General features: G+C 42.0%; 1 protein-coding gene across 4 annotated transcripts in view; it reads right to left on the bottom strand.

Annotated features, from left to right (window-relative positions):
* Nucleotides 1-15,912, bottom strand: part of DLC1 (DLC1 Rho GTPase activating protein) — a 215,364-nt gene that overhangs the window by 24,475 nt on the left and 174,977 nt on the right. For 3 of the 4 annotated variants that reach the window (XM_071432311.1, XM_071432310.1, XM_071432312.1), the window contains one exon: nucleotides 878-949. In XM_071432311.1, coding sequence (XP_071288412.1) covers nucleotides 878-949 — 72 coding nt within the window. Of the gene's footprint in view, nucleotides 1-877; nucleotides 950-13,606; nucleotides 13,748-15,912 lie in introns of those variants that run through there. The other variant, XM_071432313.1, reaches the window with a different exon arrangement.

Here is a 15,912-nt window from a genome sequence, read left to right as displayed (position 1 = left end):
TATGCTCGTTCTTACAAGCAGCAGCTGGAGTTTGCTTCATAAAAATGAAGAGGCAGTAAAGAGTGCATAATAATTTCACTGCAGTGAAAGTAATTTTAAGTAGTGTGGGGGTAAATTCTGAACAATAATATAGATATATAAAAAGCATGTCATACTTTCAAACAAACTTCTATATGCTACTCTCCATCAGAGCGTAAGAACTGTATGTTAAACCTGCAGGTTTCTAGTAGGCTGGAGAGGCAATGAAGAAAACAGTTCTCATTGAGCAAAACCTTGTAAAAGCAGACACAAAATGAATGCATCCCAGAGAAGGACAAGTGACTGCAGGAGGCAGCCACTCCTCTGAGGAGCATCTGCACAACCACAGCTTGTATGCTCTTTTTCCCTTCTCAGTGAGCCCGCGTCTAATTCCAACCCAAACCATTCTGAAGAAACACACAGGACTTGGGAATCATGAGGCATACAGACATATCCATGCATATGTAGAATTTCCTACTACTGTTCCATTAGGAGAGCTGGCCAGTGGAGCTTTTGTATTTCTCCAAGACTGGGCTTGTAGCAGTGGCTGACTATGTTCCTTTCTGTTTTAACCAGAGGGAACATACCGCAGTGGTAACCTTTACATTCGTTCTATGATGATGTTTGGAAGATTCAGACTAAAACAGAAACCTGAAACAAATTCAAAACTCCTGCATTCTTCAGAGTCTCATTGGGTTTGTTACATCTGTGTGTGTGGTGGGTGGCAGAGAGCAGCCCAGTCCTTAAAAGTCATCTCATGTACTGGAACTTCAGTGGTGCCCCTGAATCACATTCATTGGTGAATATTCCATCTTATTGTCCAAAAGTTGCTGGGGGAGGATTGAGTTCAGGTGCCTACCTTCATAAAGCTGCGCATACTGTGGGAACCCAGCAGCCCGCAGCCAGTCACAAGCTTCCTTGGCCTCGATTTCTGAAAGAGGACAGAAACAAATCACCCTCTGATTAGTGATCTGCAGAGAAAAAGCTTCTTCTCCACCACTTCTACTATCCCCACTGCAAAATAAGCACAAAGGTTTCCAGAAACTTTGAACTGAGACACACATTTGCTTCTCCCCGTTTGCTTTTCTTCTTGCTATCAAACATATCTTAGATTCTGGAAAGTCACTAATGCTCAGCTGCTATTTATCAACAGCTCATCATTTTAATGGTAAGAGAAACAGGCACTAATGAAAACTGCAGCAGTTATGGATTATCCTGTACAGTATTTGTTAACACTAGAAAAAACAATCTGCAATCAACATGAGTAGTGCTTGTTCAGCAAATCTTTTGGTCCTCTTGGCACAACTCCTTTGTCTTGACAGAAATTCCTTGCAGAGCTCGCATTACTGTGCACTTTAACACCTTGTAGATAGTACTGACAGACTCAAGTCCAAGAACAACTGACACACTGTACTGCAGCTTATTCAAGCACTTATTTACTACCCAACAAGAACCTAGTTTCATTGGAAGTCTACGAGGTATTTATGAGTTATTTGGTGTATTACAGGAAGGTTTTCCTCACACTGCCCAAAACAGCATGTCACAAAATGAAATTATTCATACACATATATGTTACACAGAAAGAAAGGAGTATTAGTCTGTGAATAAACCACATTCAAATTCATCTGCTACTTAATACATAAAGAGTATGGTATCCTATTAGCTCAAACTAGGAAAATATAAAAGGTACCTAGGGTATTCTCCAAGTGTTGAAGGAATGGATTGGGCTAATTATGTTCTTCAAAAAATTCAATAAAGTGCTACTGGCAATTTAGCTCCCTGCTTAGAACTGATCAAACAAACAATGAGAAATCAGAAAGAATTAAAGTTTGTCTGGCTTTCATTATATTCACTATTCCTGATGGACCAGGAAACAAAAGCTTCATTATGCACATCTCAGTACACAATTTTGCCACCTACTTGGAGAGGATACGATGGCTACTTGCTGCAGAAAGGGGCCTGCTCAGAATTACTCCAAATACAGGTTACTGCTTACAGGGCATTAAAAAGCCAAACACAGTGTAAGTAAAATATCACAAGATTTTGTCATGCTAAGAAGTAGTCTCAGTGAGATATAGGTACACAAATTGGATGAAATGGCAGGCACATTTTAGCGTCTCGAAAACTACGGCAACCCCACTCTCATTTTCCAAATTGCTACAATTGTATTAAAATATTTGTGCTTTGCCAGACTACTTTGCTAAGACACATATCCAAACCAAAGGGTTAAGGTGAGCCAAAACACAACATTCCAGATAAATAAACATCTAAAAATCCACTCCTGTTGAAGTCAGGACAAGCAGGCATTTGTGCAACTTGTGTTTGCTTCACCTTTGGGTTATGGCACCACATGAGAACAAGCACGTACAGACGTATTGACTTAGCTACTGATTAAGACAAGGCATTCTTCAATTCCAATTGCAAACTATTACAAAGTTTTGCTTAAAGTAGTATTTCAATTTCAGTATGCTAAGGAAATATGTGGGAAATTCAATAAAGAAAAAAATATTTGAAACTTGTATGGCTAAAGCAAGAACAAACAAGACAATAGATTAATACTTCAGAAGCAATTAAAGTAGCAAAGCAAAAAATCTGCAACAAATTTTTAAGACTGCTTAAAATAAAACACAATATCTTATAGGTTGCATTCTGCAGAAGTGCTTGGATTGAATGAGAATTTTGCTTGATTTAAAAACAGGAAAAAAATTATCCTAGATAACAAGCACTTGGCAAAAAATGCAGGGAGATGCTTGCAGTGCAATTAAAAAAAGTGTCAGATTCCTTACTGCTACAGGCACTTTTCAATGTGTTTAAATATTTGTTCACAGGTCCTTTACTGAGCACCCCAGGTGTATGGCCTGTAAATTATTTCTAGAGCTAGAAAATTATGAATATGCATTCCCTGGACTTTTTTCACCATTCTCTACAGAGGCTTTGTGTATCTTTTCGCAAATGTGCCAGGGACGTTGAGGTTACATTTTATGGGCACCCACCTGTCACGGGCCTTTGGGATTTTCAGAGCATATTTGCTTTCAAAATACCTTTGAGAAGCTCCCAAGAAGTTTAGGCAATGAAACACCTGATTTTTTCCTATCTGTCCACAAGAATTGCAGAGAACAATAAAACACAAGTGCACCTGTCCATCGATTAGGGTATGTAAATGCCTAGGGTTGGGTACAAGACAGTGCTAAGTGTTTAAAGGCCATATTTGCCCCATTTTCATAGGGCAAGTTGCAAGTCCTGGAAGTGCAAAGGGTTGCAAGTCCTGTTGCAAGCCCTTGAAAGGGTGAAGGGTTTGGAGTACTCTCCTGAACAAGGGGCCAGGGAGTGCCCTGAGGCCAGGGCTCTCTCCATCCCATCTCCACCCACACAAGCATGGCCAAGAGAAGGACATGATGGGTACTGGTAACAGAGGGGAGGTGGGACCCAAAAGTGGCTCCTTTTGTTCAACTCAGGTTGGCCAAACTCAGGATTCCTCCTAGACTGTACTCCTTTGTGGTGTGACCAGACAAAGGGAAAGGTAATTTTTTAACCCAGCTTTCCTATCTCAACCTTGTTGGCTACTGATGAGCCAGAGTATGAACAAAACTGTGTATGTGTGTGAAATTCAGGCAGACCAAAATATAGTCAGAGGGAGAATCTAGCCCAAGCTACACTGAATAAGCTGCACAGAAAGCAGAGTACACTGAACAAGCTTCCTCACAATATGAGATACAAATTTAAACAGCTGAGAGCTTGTCTAGGTAAAAAGTTCATTATGCAGCTTAACTGGAATCTGTGCTTGAGAATAATACACATGGTTAAACCTGAGGTTCTGGCCAAATCATTTAAACTACCCTAGAGGAAGAAGCTCATTCCCACAGTTTCCAAATTCCATCTTCCAGCTCAGCAGCATTAGCTCTGGGACTCTTGGTTTGCTAGCTGCCAGTTCCATATCCAAGTGGACATGAGAATATTTATGTGCAAGTCCTTGTCATCCTGATCAGTGGCAATCAAGATAATAAGAGACAAAAGAAAGAAGAACAGGTCTTCCAAAATCAGACTTTCCAACTACTTCTAAAAACATTTAGAAGGGATAGAGCATTGAATAGCCTTTGTTCAGTATCCCAGGGGACATAGGTTACAGATAATTATCTGAGCTAGGAACTCACTGCATTTGCTTGGCTGGGGCCAGCTAATAGCCACAGGGAGGAGAGGAAACTTGCAGAGGAACTCTACACTGCTTTCCAACCTATTTTAGGAAAGTCCTACTTCAGCCACGATTTGCAAAGCAATTTCTGATGAAGACCTGGCAGCTGAACTGATAAGCTGCTGCAGGCTGGTCTCACTCCCTCCTTCCCACTCCATCCCTGCAGTGCCACTTCCTTTCTGAATCTAACATCCTTGCCAGTTAAAACCTTTACAATAAACTACCACTCAGTATACATTCCAAGCAAGAAATGTATGCACAGACGTGCATCCTGTGCCCTCCCCCAGCAGCAGGAGGTTCTTGTACAAAAAACCGCTGGCAAGAAAGAAATTGTGCTATTATTTCTAAATGTCCTGATACAAAAAAAAATCCAAAAAACCCAAAAAACCTCTTAGAAAGTAAAACAAAACAAATTAAAAAAACCCCACCCAAATCCCACAAACCCCAAAACCAACAATGAAGTCTTTATTCTTGGTGTCGTGTAAGCAAACAACAGGCAAATGTGTTAAAGAGGAAACAGGAAATTTTTATTGGAACCATCTTTATTTGTTAGTCTGTTTTACAAAGCAGTCCTCCATACTCAAATCAAGGGTAGGAGTTCCTTTTGTGTATGGTTGGGAGCCATTAGTCCTTATTTACCCACTTCCAGAGGGATTAGGAGACCTCAATTCTTCCCCAGAGTAGTAAATGAAAATGGAAAAGTCTAACTTCCCTTTTTGTTAAACTTTGGTTAGTCTTGGTTCCTGGCCTTGTAAGTTTGCAAGTTTAGACCTTCAGAGTAAAAATATCTCAATTAACACCTTGTTTGAAACTGCAGTTGCAGAAGGGAGAATTGTAAGATGCCTATAGTCTTTTGTTTTATGATACCTTCTCTCCTATAGAAAAGAAAAACCCCACAGTGATGCTGCAATAACATTCTTTCAGAAAAAAATCATCATAGCAGTCCAGTTAAGACAGCAACAACATTTACTTTCATTCTTCTTTTTCACTTCCATGAAATAACATGCAATTTAAACACTAGCTCTTTCAGGGTCTTCAGGACAAGGTGCAAAGCAGATGTATCTTTGTACAGTCATGCATTGACTCACTTTTCACCTAAGTGCTAAACATCTTATGAACAGTTTTTCCAAGCAGATGGTTTCCTCTTGCCTCAACTCAGCCACCTTTACAATCATATTAGCACCTCCACACATCAGTTCTACCCATCTCACCTTTTGGCTCTGTTAAGAGAGCAGCTCGTAAAAACCTGTAGTGAAACTGGTAAAATCAGCACTGTCAAAATCAAATTTAAGAAAAAAATGGGCTTCACTTCTGAAGGTTCACTTCAATGTCCTACATAGCAACTGGTTTTTTTGAGCTTCTTAATTGCATCTTGGTCCTTATTTTTAAGTAAGTTATTCTAGTTGAAATTCACTATTTGACTTTTCTTTCAGAAGAGAGAAAAAAAAAAAACTTGTAGAAATTGAATATAAAATTATCTTCCTGAATTAGTTTGCTGGAGAGGCTCTCACATACAGTGCACAGAATGATTCCAGACTTTCATGAAAGCTGGAGATGAACACACTATCTCCTTACTTCAATGTCTAAAACTCCATAATCTATCTGCGTATTTCCTGAGGCACAGAGGAGCACAGGGAGCACAGAAAGCACAAAGGATTCTTCCCATCCAGGCTGATGGTCCAGTTTAATGGCTGCAAATAGCTGGCATGCTCTTTTTCTGTCTATATCAGAAATTACCTCTCCCTACCTGTGACATCCCTCTGAAACTTCTGGTGCTTTGCAAAATTTTTGTTCAACTCAAAGCACTGAGCTATAAGAAACTTGAGATCATTCAGGATCATTTTTTTTAAGACCAGCTGTGGTATATGTGAGAATACTCTTCTTTGGATAGAATTCCACTGCCCAAGTACAAGCAGTCATTTTTCCTAGTGCTTGAATCCCTGACATGTGAATTGTGGTCCCAACATTAGATCTGATCAGACTACCCAACCACTCAGTCTACAGATACATGAACACAGATGTGAAATCTGAGACAAACTGGGGAAATAACTGCACTGTGGCAGCTGTCTACAAATGAGCAGTGCAGGCATTGAAAATGATAAATCAGCTCTGTGTAATGTCATATGCCTGCAGCCCTTTAAAGTTGGGACAGTATGACTGACTTCCTAAGAGTAAGCCTGTTATGTGTCCAGGGCCACAGATGGTTTCCACTTTGAAGATATGCGACTGTTGCTTGAAAATAATTAAATTCCTTCTCATAAGTCTGTTTTTTCTCAAACTTATATCGTTTAATATTCCTTAGGCAGTATCATTAACTTAGTGCTCCACACCTTTCAAGAAAGCAGCACATAGCAAGGACTAAAGAAAGCAAAAATATAATTAGTGAAGAACAGCATTTTATAAGGATAATGCACTCAAACACAAACTTGGGAAGTTTGTCAATAAATGTTATACCACTAAAAACGACAGCATTCTGAAAATCCCATTAAAAGCTCTTGCCAAATTTCTAACACACGTGGAATTTCTTCTACTTCTAGGAGAACCATCTAATCATATACAACTGTTCTAGAATAACAGTCTGACACATTCAGTCCATGAAGGATGCATTTCTGGAAGAACCAGTGAGATCAAGAGAATATAAAGCACAGCTTTTGAACTCATTATGAGCTTGCTGGTTTTGAAGTGAAAGCTAACCACCTTCCCAAGAGAGTAACTTTTCTCCTTTCACCTTTAAAGTGCAAGTTACATTTTGCATTTGCAGCTGCCTTTTTTGATGTGCTCCTCTATTTCACTGTGCTTCAATTTACCTTCTACAGTCAAACAACACATCCTGTAACCTCCACTTACTGCTGCCTGCCTCAGCAATCAATTTGAGCCAGTGTGGATGCATGTGCAATTTTAAGAAAATACCTCTTATTAAAAACTTTCAGAGGGATGGGGAGAGGGGGACTCACAAATTCTTAAGGCAAACCATATATGACACCAAATACATATACTGCTTCCTAGTCATAAAACCCCTATAAACAGTGATGAATGTTACTCAGATATTCCACAGCTATATGATGATGACTAAAAAAATACTCTCTTTGTGTTGTCTCCTGCTGGCTTTGGGTTAAACATGGGACTGACAGGCTTTTTCAAGTTACAGAGCCTTGAAGCAAGACAGTAACTATGCAGTTGATGTTATGTATAAACCACAGGACACTGGGAGAAGAAACAGAGTATGTTTGGAATTTGTGTGGGAACAGATGAAGAAGTAAGGAAACAGATGTTTAAGATCATATATTGATGTTTTCTCTGAAAAAAAAAGCAGGAAGCTTGAACACCCCCCCCTTTTTTTTTCTGGTCAGCAGAACTTTTGAAAAAAGCAAATGGCTTACTTCCACTGATCAGATTTCAGTTTGTTTATTTCCTTATTGATGAAAGCTAAATAAAAATAAAAATTTAAAAAAAAGAATATGACTGGTTTCCAAAATATCTACAGAGGTGTATGTTGGCTGTATGTACCTTCCCTCCTTCCCAACTATGCCAAATTACAGAATATAGTACTTTTAATTGCTCACTAATACTCTTGCTAGCACAGCAAGCACAATACTGCTTTTGTGGACCAAAATCTAATTATTAAACTTGAACCTCTTTTTCATAGTCTTCAGGATATCAAAATCACTTCAGAACTTTTTCAGCTCACAACATAAAAAGAGAAACAATATTTGTTGAAAGTATATCAAACATGTAGAGATTGAGACTACCCTTGTTAAAATCAATGGGGGCCTCTGTAAATTTCAGAGGACTTAACTAGGACTTGCCCAGTAAGGATCCACAGATCCCTAGACCCACAGGTCTCTAAAACCCAGCAAAGCTTTTGCAGGAATAAATGGGGTCAGTTTTGCTATTTTTAGCGTGGAGAGAAACCGAGGTTTTTATCAGAGCACAAGAAAGGACAGTGCCCTATTTCAGGAGGTCAGAGAGGCACAACCACCACCTCCAGAGCATGCCCTGGCTGGCAAGAGGTCCTTTCCTCTGTCAAGAGGACCAAGCACAACTGATTACCTCTGAAAAGCACCAAATCAACATCATTTCAGGATCTAATAAAGGGCCACCGAAATAAAGGATATTCCCCATGTGTCTGTCAAGCCCTTTCCCTATACACTCTGTAACAGATTGCAATTACTGCTCATTTTCACACCACTAAATATGCTTCTAGCTGCCTAAGGTTAGCTGCATTACTTCCTACCTTGTTGAAGACTTTGGGAAAGCATGCTCTAGGACACAAAAGAATCACACAACTCCTAGTTTACACTGCAAGCGAATAATTTATTCCTATATAGGGTTTTGTTTTATTTTGTTGATGTTTTGTGTTGTTTTGGGTTTTTTTTTTTTTTACATTTTGAGCATATACAGGAGAAGTCTGAAATAAATTTAAAAACCAATTGATCTGAAGATAAAAACTAACTTTGTTTAATCAGAAAACTGTAGCTTGATGTGGCAGTTTTCCTGTCATATAACAACTCTTTTTATAGGTTAAAGATGTTCTTCTCCCATCTTGTTTTTAAGAAGGTTCACAGATGAAGAGGAACAAGATGTCAAATGACTTAAAAAACCCTCAAGAAATAATTGGGCACGTGGGTTATTTATCTGGCCTGCTTAACACAGGGTGGTCTTGGAGGAGGATTATTTGGGGCAGAGAAAGCAGTTAGTCAAATCCTCTGATGGAGGTCATGTTGACAGATTCCAGAGTGAGAACCAAATCCTCCTCCAAAGAGTGGGAAATAGAAGATGACTTTAACCTTCTCTTCTCTCAGAAATTACTTGGTCAGCATGACCTTTGAGAACATACTGAAGGGCAAACATTAACTGTTGCTAGTCCCATGCCCAGCACTAAAATGCACCAATTGCCCCTGCCTGCAAGCTTGTGGTGTGCAAAGCTCAGCTCAAAGGCTCATTCAGCTCCAGAGGGAGGCAAAGGTAAGCAGGCCCAGCATGACAGGTACTTCATCTAAAACAGGCACAAAATGTGAGCTACCTGTTCAGATCTAGGAAATAACAATGCTGTAAGAACTGATCTGAACTGGCTCAATAGTTCCTACAAAAGAAAATAGATTTTCTAGACAGTTACTTCTTTGAGCTTGTAACCTCAAAACTATCCATGCATATAGGAAGAACTGTATGGAAGAATGACTGCCTTTCCATCACAACCATTTACAGTTAACCTCATTGATGATCCAGTCCCAAACTATATCGTATCATCCTGTGGGGATGATACAACACTTGATACAAAATACCACTGACAGTGAACAGCCCAGCATAAAGCTAATTGCATCACAGACAAATGCCTTCTTCCCTGATGCAGAATTAAAGATGTAAACATGGATTTTTCCAAAGCAAATATTACTATGAATGTCCTATTTTTAGATAGTAGAGACAGTTGCAGTATTGTCTGTGATACTGCATATTTGAAAATGCTTCTCTCAATACAAGATCTAATGGTCACATTTTGTATGGATGGAAGAAGAAGGAAAGTTAAAACAGATTATGAAGTTTTACACTGGAAAGTTTCTTCTGTCTTATGTGCACAGGAAATCTGTTCTTACAATTCATGGAGAACAGAGGGAAGGGTGGCCAGCAGGACATCAAATTCTATGGGTCCACAGGGTCACAGAGACATCATCCCCAAAATGCAAAAATGCGATGGGAGAGGAGGGCAGAGGGGCATGTATTGTTGATAATCTAAATAATTTACTGAATAATCTGATAATTTACTGAAACTTCAGTAAATTATAAGAACAGGTCTGGGAAGGTCAAACTGTGTCCACCATTGGCTTCAGCAACTGTCTTTCAAGCATCTACTCAGGAATCATTCTTAGTACAGACCACTGCATTTGAATAGAAAGATTTAGACAACTATAAAAAAATATATTTAAACCCAGATCTACAGAACTCTGCACCCTTTAGACTTTGAAAAAAATGCCCCACAAGAAATAAGTGAGCCATCCTATTGTGTCTTTATAAGGAGAGACCAGATAACCTTTTTTTCCTGATCCTGTCTCACCTACCACAGTCCTTCCCAAGGGAAACAAATACTAGACAATATTTGAAAGAATATTCATCCTAAGAAATAAAAATGCTTGTCACACTCTATAACTTTCAGATAATGAAACTGAATGAATTACAGCCAGGTGGCCAAGTCATTCTCAACTCTCTTTTGGTTCTGCCAATTTTGCCAATGGTACACTGTACTAGCAGATCTACTGATTTCAAAGATGAGCTGAGTGGGATAGGGTAGCACTGTCAGCAAGAATGGCCAAGTAAGTGTCCAGTAAAAAGAACCAGAAAGTTCCACTCACAGCCCAGTCCTGTGCCTTTCATTAAAATTGCTCATCATTGAAGACAGAATTTGTTTTTTTCCTTTGAACAGGAGGAGGGAAAATAGATGAGAAAATTATTAAAAATGAAAACAACAACAACAACAACAAAAAGACTTTGCAAAAAACTTTGGAAATCAAAAAACATGCAAGACCCTGATACCCTGCGCCATGGAGAATTACTGATTTCTTAGATACAAGCAAGAAATATGCCTGGAATTGCTGAAATTACCAAAATTGCTGTATATCTACACCTACTACATTACTGTATAGAATATAGAATTTTGTAATTAATTCACCTTCAAACACCAAGATTCAAACCGTAAGCAGAACAATATGGTATGCAAAGAATATAAATTACACAGGGCATCATGTCCTTATTTAGTGGAGATCAAACCAGCAAATTTTCTGTGAACTGCATATCATTTGATTGCTGTATTTCTATAACATGCACAGGAAGGAAGGGGAAACATCTGAAGTTATTTTTATTTCCCCAAGTCTTGTGGCTATACTGTATGAATGCTAGGGTGGGTCTGGCATTGTCTGAAATGTGTCAGGGTCCTTTTGCATAGCCTCATTTCCTTCTTCCTGTCGCTAGGAAGGATAGTTAAGCATGAAAAGTGCTTGTTTACTGTACAGGACCATCCTGTTAAGCACATGAGTTCTCTTCCTCTGTCTCCTTTTAACCAGCCGAGGGTGCATTGTGTTGTGCTCAAGCCAGTAGCAAAACTCCCATCAGAGGAGAATTGGAAGAGAAGTCTGAATCTCTCAAGAAGCCCAAACATAACTTACTGTGGTATTCTGCCTAGAAAAAGAAAATTTATAGTGCAAACTGCATCTCTAAATATTTGCGGAACTCATAAATTCACATGCCTCAAACAAACCACTGCCTAGAATGTAATGAAACAGAAGAACCAGAAAAGTAAAACCGAGCCACCTCATCTCCTTTTTCTAGGAATCTTAATATAAGCATTCAACATCAGTGAATGAGTACAACTACAGTACCTTTTTCCTACACCCCACCAGAGGCAAAATACACTGGGCATTTGTAAGTTTCCATGAGCAGCATCAGTCTTCCTCTCTGGCCCAGCAAGGGCAGCTGCAGAAGTAGCTGGGAAGACCCTGACTCAAGAATTAAAATTCCTAGACTGAGTCTACACTAGTGAAAAATAAAACCAAATAAAACCACCAGATATGTTCTTGCTGTTCATTACCACTTAGAAATAATATTTTATGACATGTAGGAAGTTAAAGCCTTGTGGTGTTTAAAACAATGTATTAGCACTTCCTTTTGATTAAAAAAAGTGACAGTTAGCAACCCAAGTTATTTTAAAAGAAGATGGGATCAAGAATTCCTAGAGGTCACATAGCTCCAAATGCTCTGATTTCTATGAACTTGTAGATGAAAAGAATCTTGTCAAAACAATATCTACATCTTCTCTTACATATACTTTGTTCCATAATCAAAGAATCTCAATCCTAATTATGATCCCATCAGCAAACTGAAGCAGTAACCCAAACCCATTAATCTGAGGGACATCCATCCCACTTCCTGGCCATGTCAGCCTTTTTGTTTTTGTTGATTCTACTGGAGATGCAGAGCAGGATGCCTAGGGGACAGCAGTAATAACACCTGATAGATACTCTATTGTAGGCTACAGCTGTGGCATCAACAGACACACCTAATACCAACTCCATGTGCTGTCAGACAGCAATGGCCTGCTTGCCAGACAGATGCTGAATCAGTCTGGCACTGAACTGTTGACAGATTCATACTCAGAGGCTCACAAGAAATCTGCCTATTATCTTCCTTAAGTTCACTACAAATAGCCTTAAAACATAACCTGACTCAGAGAATTGTTATTGAACTGCTGTCAGGAATTTCTTGATCAGGGCAGGGCAATTCAAACAGATCACACTTACTCCTGTAAAAAAAATAAAATAATTGAGGGCTAAGATAAAAGTGCATTCCTCAGTCTTTCAAATCAGGTGTGTTAAGTACTATGACACATCAGCAGAGCCTTCTGACTTAGCTAAATACATTGTTTAGATGTAGTTATTTCTTCAAATTTTCCCAAAGAAAATATGAGGGGACAAAAAAACCCAGAGTACCAATAGTACCAATAGTAAGTGCCTTGTGAGGCAAGAGAGCTCATTAGGTTAATGGCAACACATCGCTCAACAACTTCACGGTTTCGGTGGAACTAAGTCATTGCTGTGGTTTGCAGAGAAAGGGAGGGTGACACGGAACGTAAAACTGACCGACTGGAAAACGGCATCGGCTTTCTGTTTTCCTCGAGAAGGGAAAAAGGAAGAGGGGGGTAGGGGCGAGCCCGTCTGGCAGGAGGTGCTGCTCCTCCACCGGGATCAAAGCCGCCGGGGGTGACATCAGGGCTGGCCACCGCCGCACAGGAGGAGCCACTGGGCTCCTGGAGGCCATCGGGCTAATTACGGAAAACTTCAAAAGGAACTCGACGGTTCCCGTCTCGCAAGGGCTCCCAAAAAAAGAAAAAAAGCCACCCAAAACAGAGAAAGACTAAAATAGGGGGGGGAAAGAGGAAACGGAAAAAATCCAAAAAAACCCAACCAAAACCAAACCACCGAAAAAGATGCGCCACGGGGTTCTTCAGGGAGCGGCCGCATCCCGAGCGGCGCTCCGCGCCCGCGGTACCCCCGCGCCTCCGCTCCTGCGCTGTTAACCCTTTCGGCCGCGCTCCCGAGCACAGCCCCGCGGGTGCTCCGCAGACACAGCAGCAACCCCGGGCTCCCGCAGCGCTCCCGTCTCACCTGGCGCTGCCGCCGCCCCGACGGCGCTGCTCACCCGCGCACACGGACGGGCGGCGGGGCCAAGCGCTCCGCGGGACGGGGCAGCCGCCCCCTGCCAGCGCTGCTTTCCCGGCCGCTGCGGGACAACAGCAGCGGGATCCCGTCCCCCTCTGCCCCATGCGCTGCCCCGCGGCACTTTCCGCCAACGCCGCCCGCGATGCGCGGAGCTGCGCCTCCCGGAGCCGCCACCCCCAAAACGAGCCGAGCTTACGTGTGAGGATCATGGTCTCCGCCGGCCGCGGTGGCTCCGCGGGGCTGCCTGCGGGGCCGGCTGGCTGCGTCCCTGCCTGCCTGCCCGCCTGCCTGCACGGCGGCGGCGGCTCGCAAGTGACACCGGCCGGGAGCAGCGAGCCCCCGCCCGCCCGGCCCCTGCACCGCCCCCGGCCCGCCCCCGGCCCCGGCCCCGCTCCGCGCCCCCGCCGCGCCCGCAGAGACCCCCGAGCGCGGGCACGCGGCCGCAGAGAATGGTGACACTCGCAGACACACCGCACACACCGCACACGCACCCTGCACACGCTCACGCACACACACACATGCACACGCACCCTGCACACGCTCACGCACACACACACACACGCACATGCACACGCACCCTGCACACGCTCATGCACACGCACACACATGCACACGCACCCTGCACACGCTCACGCACACACACACACGCACACGCACCCTGCACACACTCACGCACACACACACACACACACACACACATGCACACGCACCCTGCACACGCTCACGCACAGGCACACATGCACACGCTCACGCACACGCACACATGCACACACACCCTGCACACACTCACGCACACACACACACACACATGCACACACGCACACGCACCCTGCACATGCTCACGCACACACACACATGCACACGCACACCAACGTGCACACACACATACGCACCCCACTCCGCTGTCCCTCCACTGCACGTCTGGGGAGTCCAGGGGAATGACACAAACCAAAGGTAACGCGCTCAAAAACGGCATAAAGGCTCCTGTGCCTTTTGTTCCTTTGGTTTCTAATGGCTGTCAGCTCTTGCGGTGGCCAGGTTTATAAAAAGCAGTCAGCAAAGCTCTCAATACTTTTCCCAGGAAACACAGAGAGGAGAGTTGACTGAAAAGGCATCATGGCTCGTTGGTGTTACAGATTGGAGAGGTTTGGAACGGCCCGAGCAGAGCAAGGCATGGGGGATGCTGAGCCTTCAGCCAGAAGCAAGCCATGCAGGATGACCAGGGCATGCCAGTCCCTCCCTCTCCACACAGCATGCTGAAGAGTGCTGTGAAATTTTAGAATTCTTGAGCACCATCAAAGACTCAGTCTGAACCTGGATGGAAAACATTTTTCCTATGGGGACCACAGAACAGTGATAGGCGAGTTTTGGAGATAGTGAAGTAAGCCTGGCTTCATAGCTATGTGTCTGGCAGTCACTGCCTACACTACTTATTCCCCTTTGTATTTTGCAAAGTTTTTTTTAAATTCTTTTTGCTTGGTTGACACATGCAGGACTGTAAAACAGCACAAACCAGGTACTTTTGAGCAGCTGCCAAACTATAAGCATGGAAAAAAGTATTGTGAAAATTTGAAAATATCTGGACCCTGTCAAAGATTATGATTGGTTCATTTTCTTCCAAGCCAACATCATATTTTGTATTCATTGGTGTTATTCTAATGTTCAGTTGTCATTTCTGCACTATGAATTCAGATATAAAGTATACATAGTGAGAAGCTTGAGCTGGCAATTTCCTGAAGATGAAGAATAAACATCTCCCCCTTCTAGGAGGAGGAGGAGGCTGTAAACTGTGGCCAACTGGCCATTATAGTGTTTTTTCTGGAAACCCCTACACAGCTCTAGATCATTAATTTACTTTAATAGCCCAGAAGAGGATGGAAATGCACTATATCTTCAAGCTTAACTTTACATATGTTACCTGCTTAATCAATTACCTCTTCGTATCTAACCTGGCTTATTGCACTTTTTGACATAGCCACATTACCTTCATTTTTGAATGTTTCTTGTAAGGTCAGGATATATGTTGATTAGATAGGTCAGGCACGTAAAATGTTAATTCCTAACTCTACCATGGGGAAAACAGACATATGTTATGCCCCAGCTGTTGAACAGCCAAAGTAATCCCAATCTAATTGGCTTTCTGTATGTATTGTCTTTCATTTTATGCAGTTGGTAGACTAGTAAGTGTCAGAGTAGTCCTGATGAGATGAAATATACTGGTTGCATATTGTGTGTGATTTTCAGTCTGAATTCCAGGGGAAAAAAAAAAGGAGAAGAAATTTCTCCAATAAATATCCTCAAAAGGAAGTGGGTGGGGGGAAATGAAAAAAAAAAAAATTACCAAGAACATATAGGGAAACATGCTGGTCCAAAGGCATTTCTATCACAATAATAAGGCTGGAACCAGGAGACCACCAAGTGTCAAGTTAATACCCTCTGTAAAAATCAGGGTTTGTTCCTGTAAACACAGACTGCCTAGGCTGCTTCCTGGACCAAGCCTTC

This window comes from Agelaius tricolor, unplaced genomic scaffold (genome assembly GCF_023055355.1).
Source record: "Agelaius tricolor isolate 1412-34295 unplaced genomic scaffold, bAgeTri1.0.p SCAF_8, whole genome shotgun sequence".
Taxonomy (NCBI): domain Eukaryota; kingdom Metazoa; phylum Chordata; class Aves; order Passeriformes; family Icteridae; genus Agelaius; species Agelaius tricolor.
The sequence above is the reverse complement of the archived record's forward strand: the minus strand, read 5'-3'. Positions and strand labels throughout refer to the sequence as shown.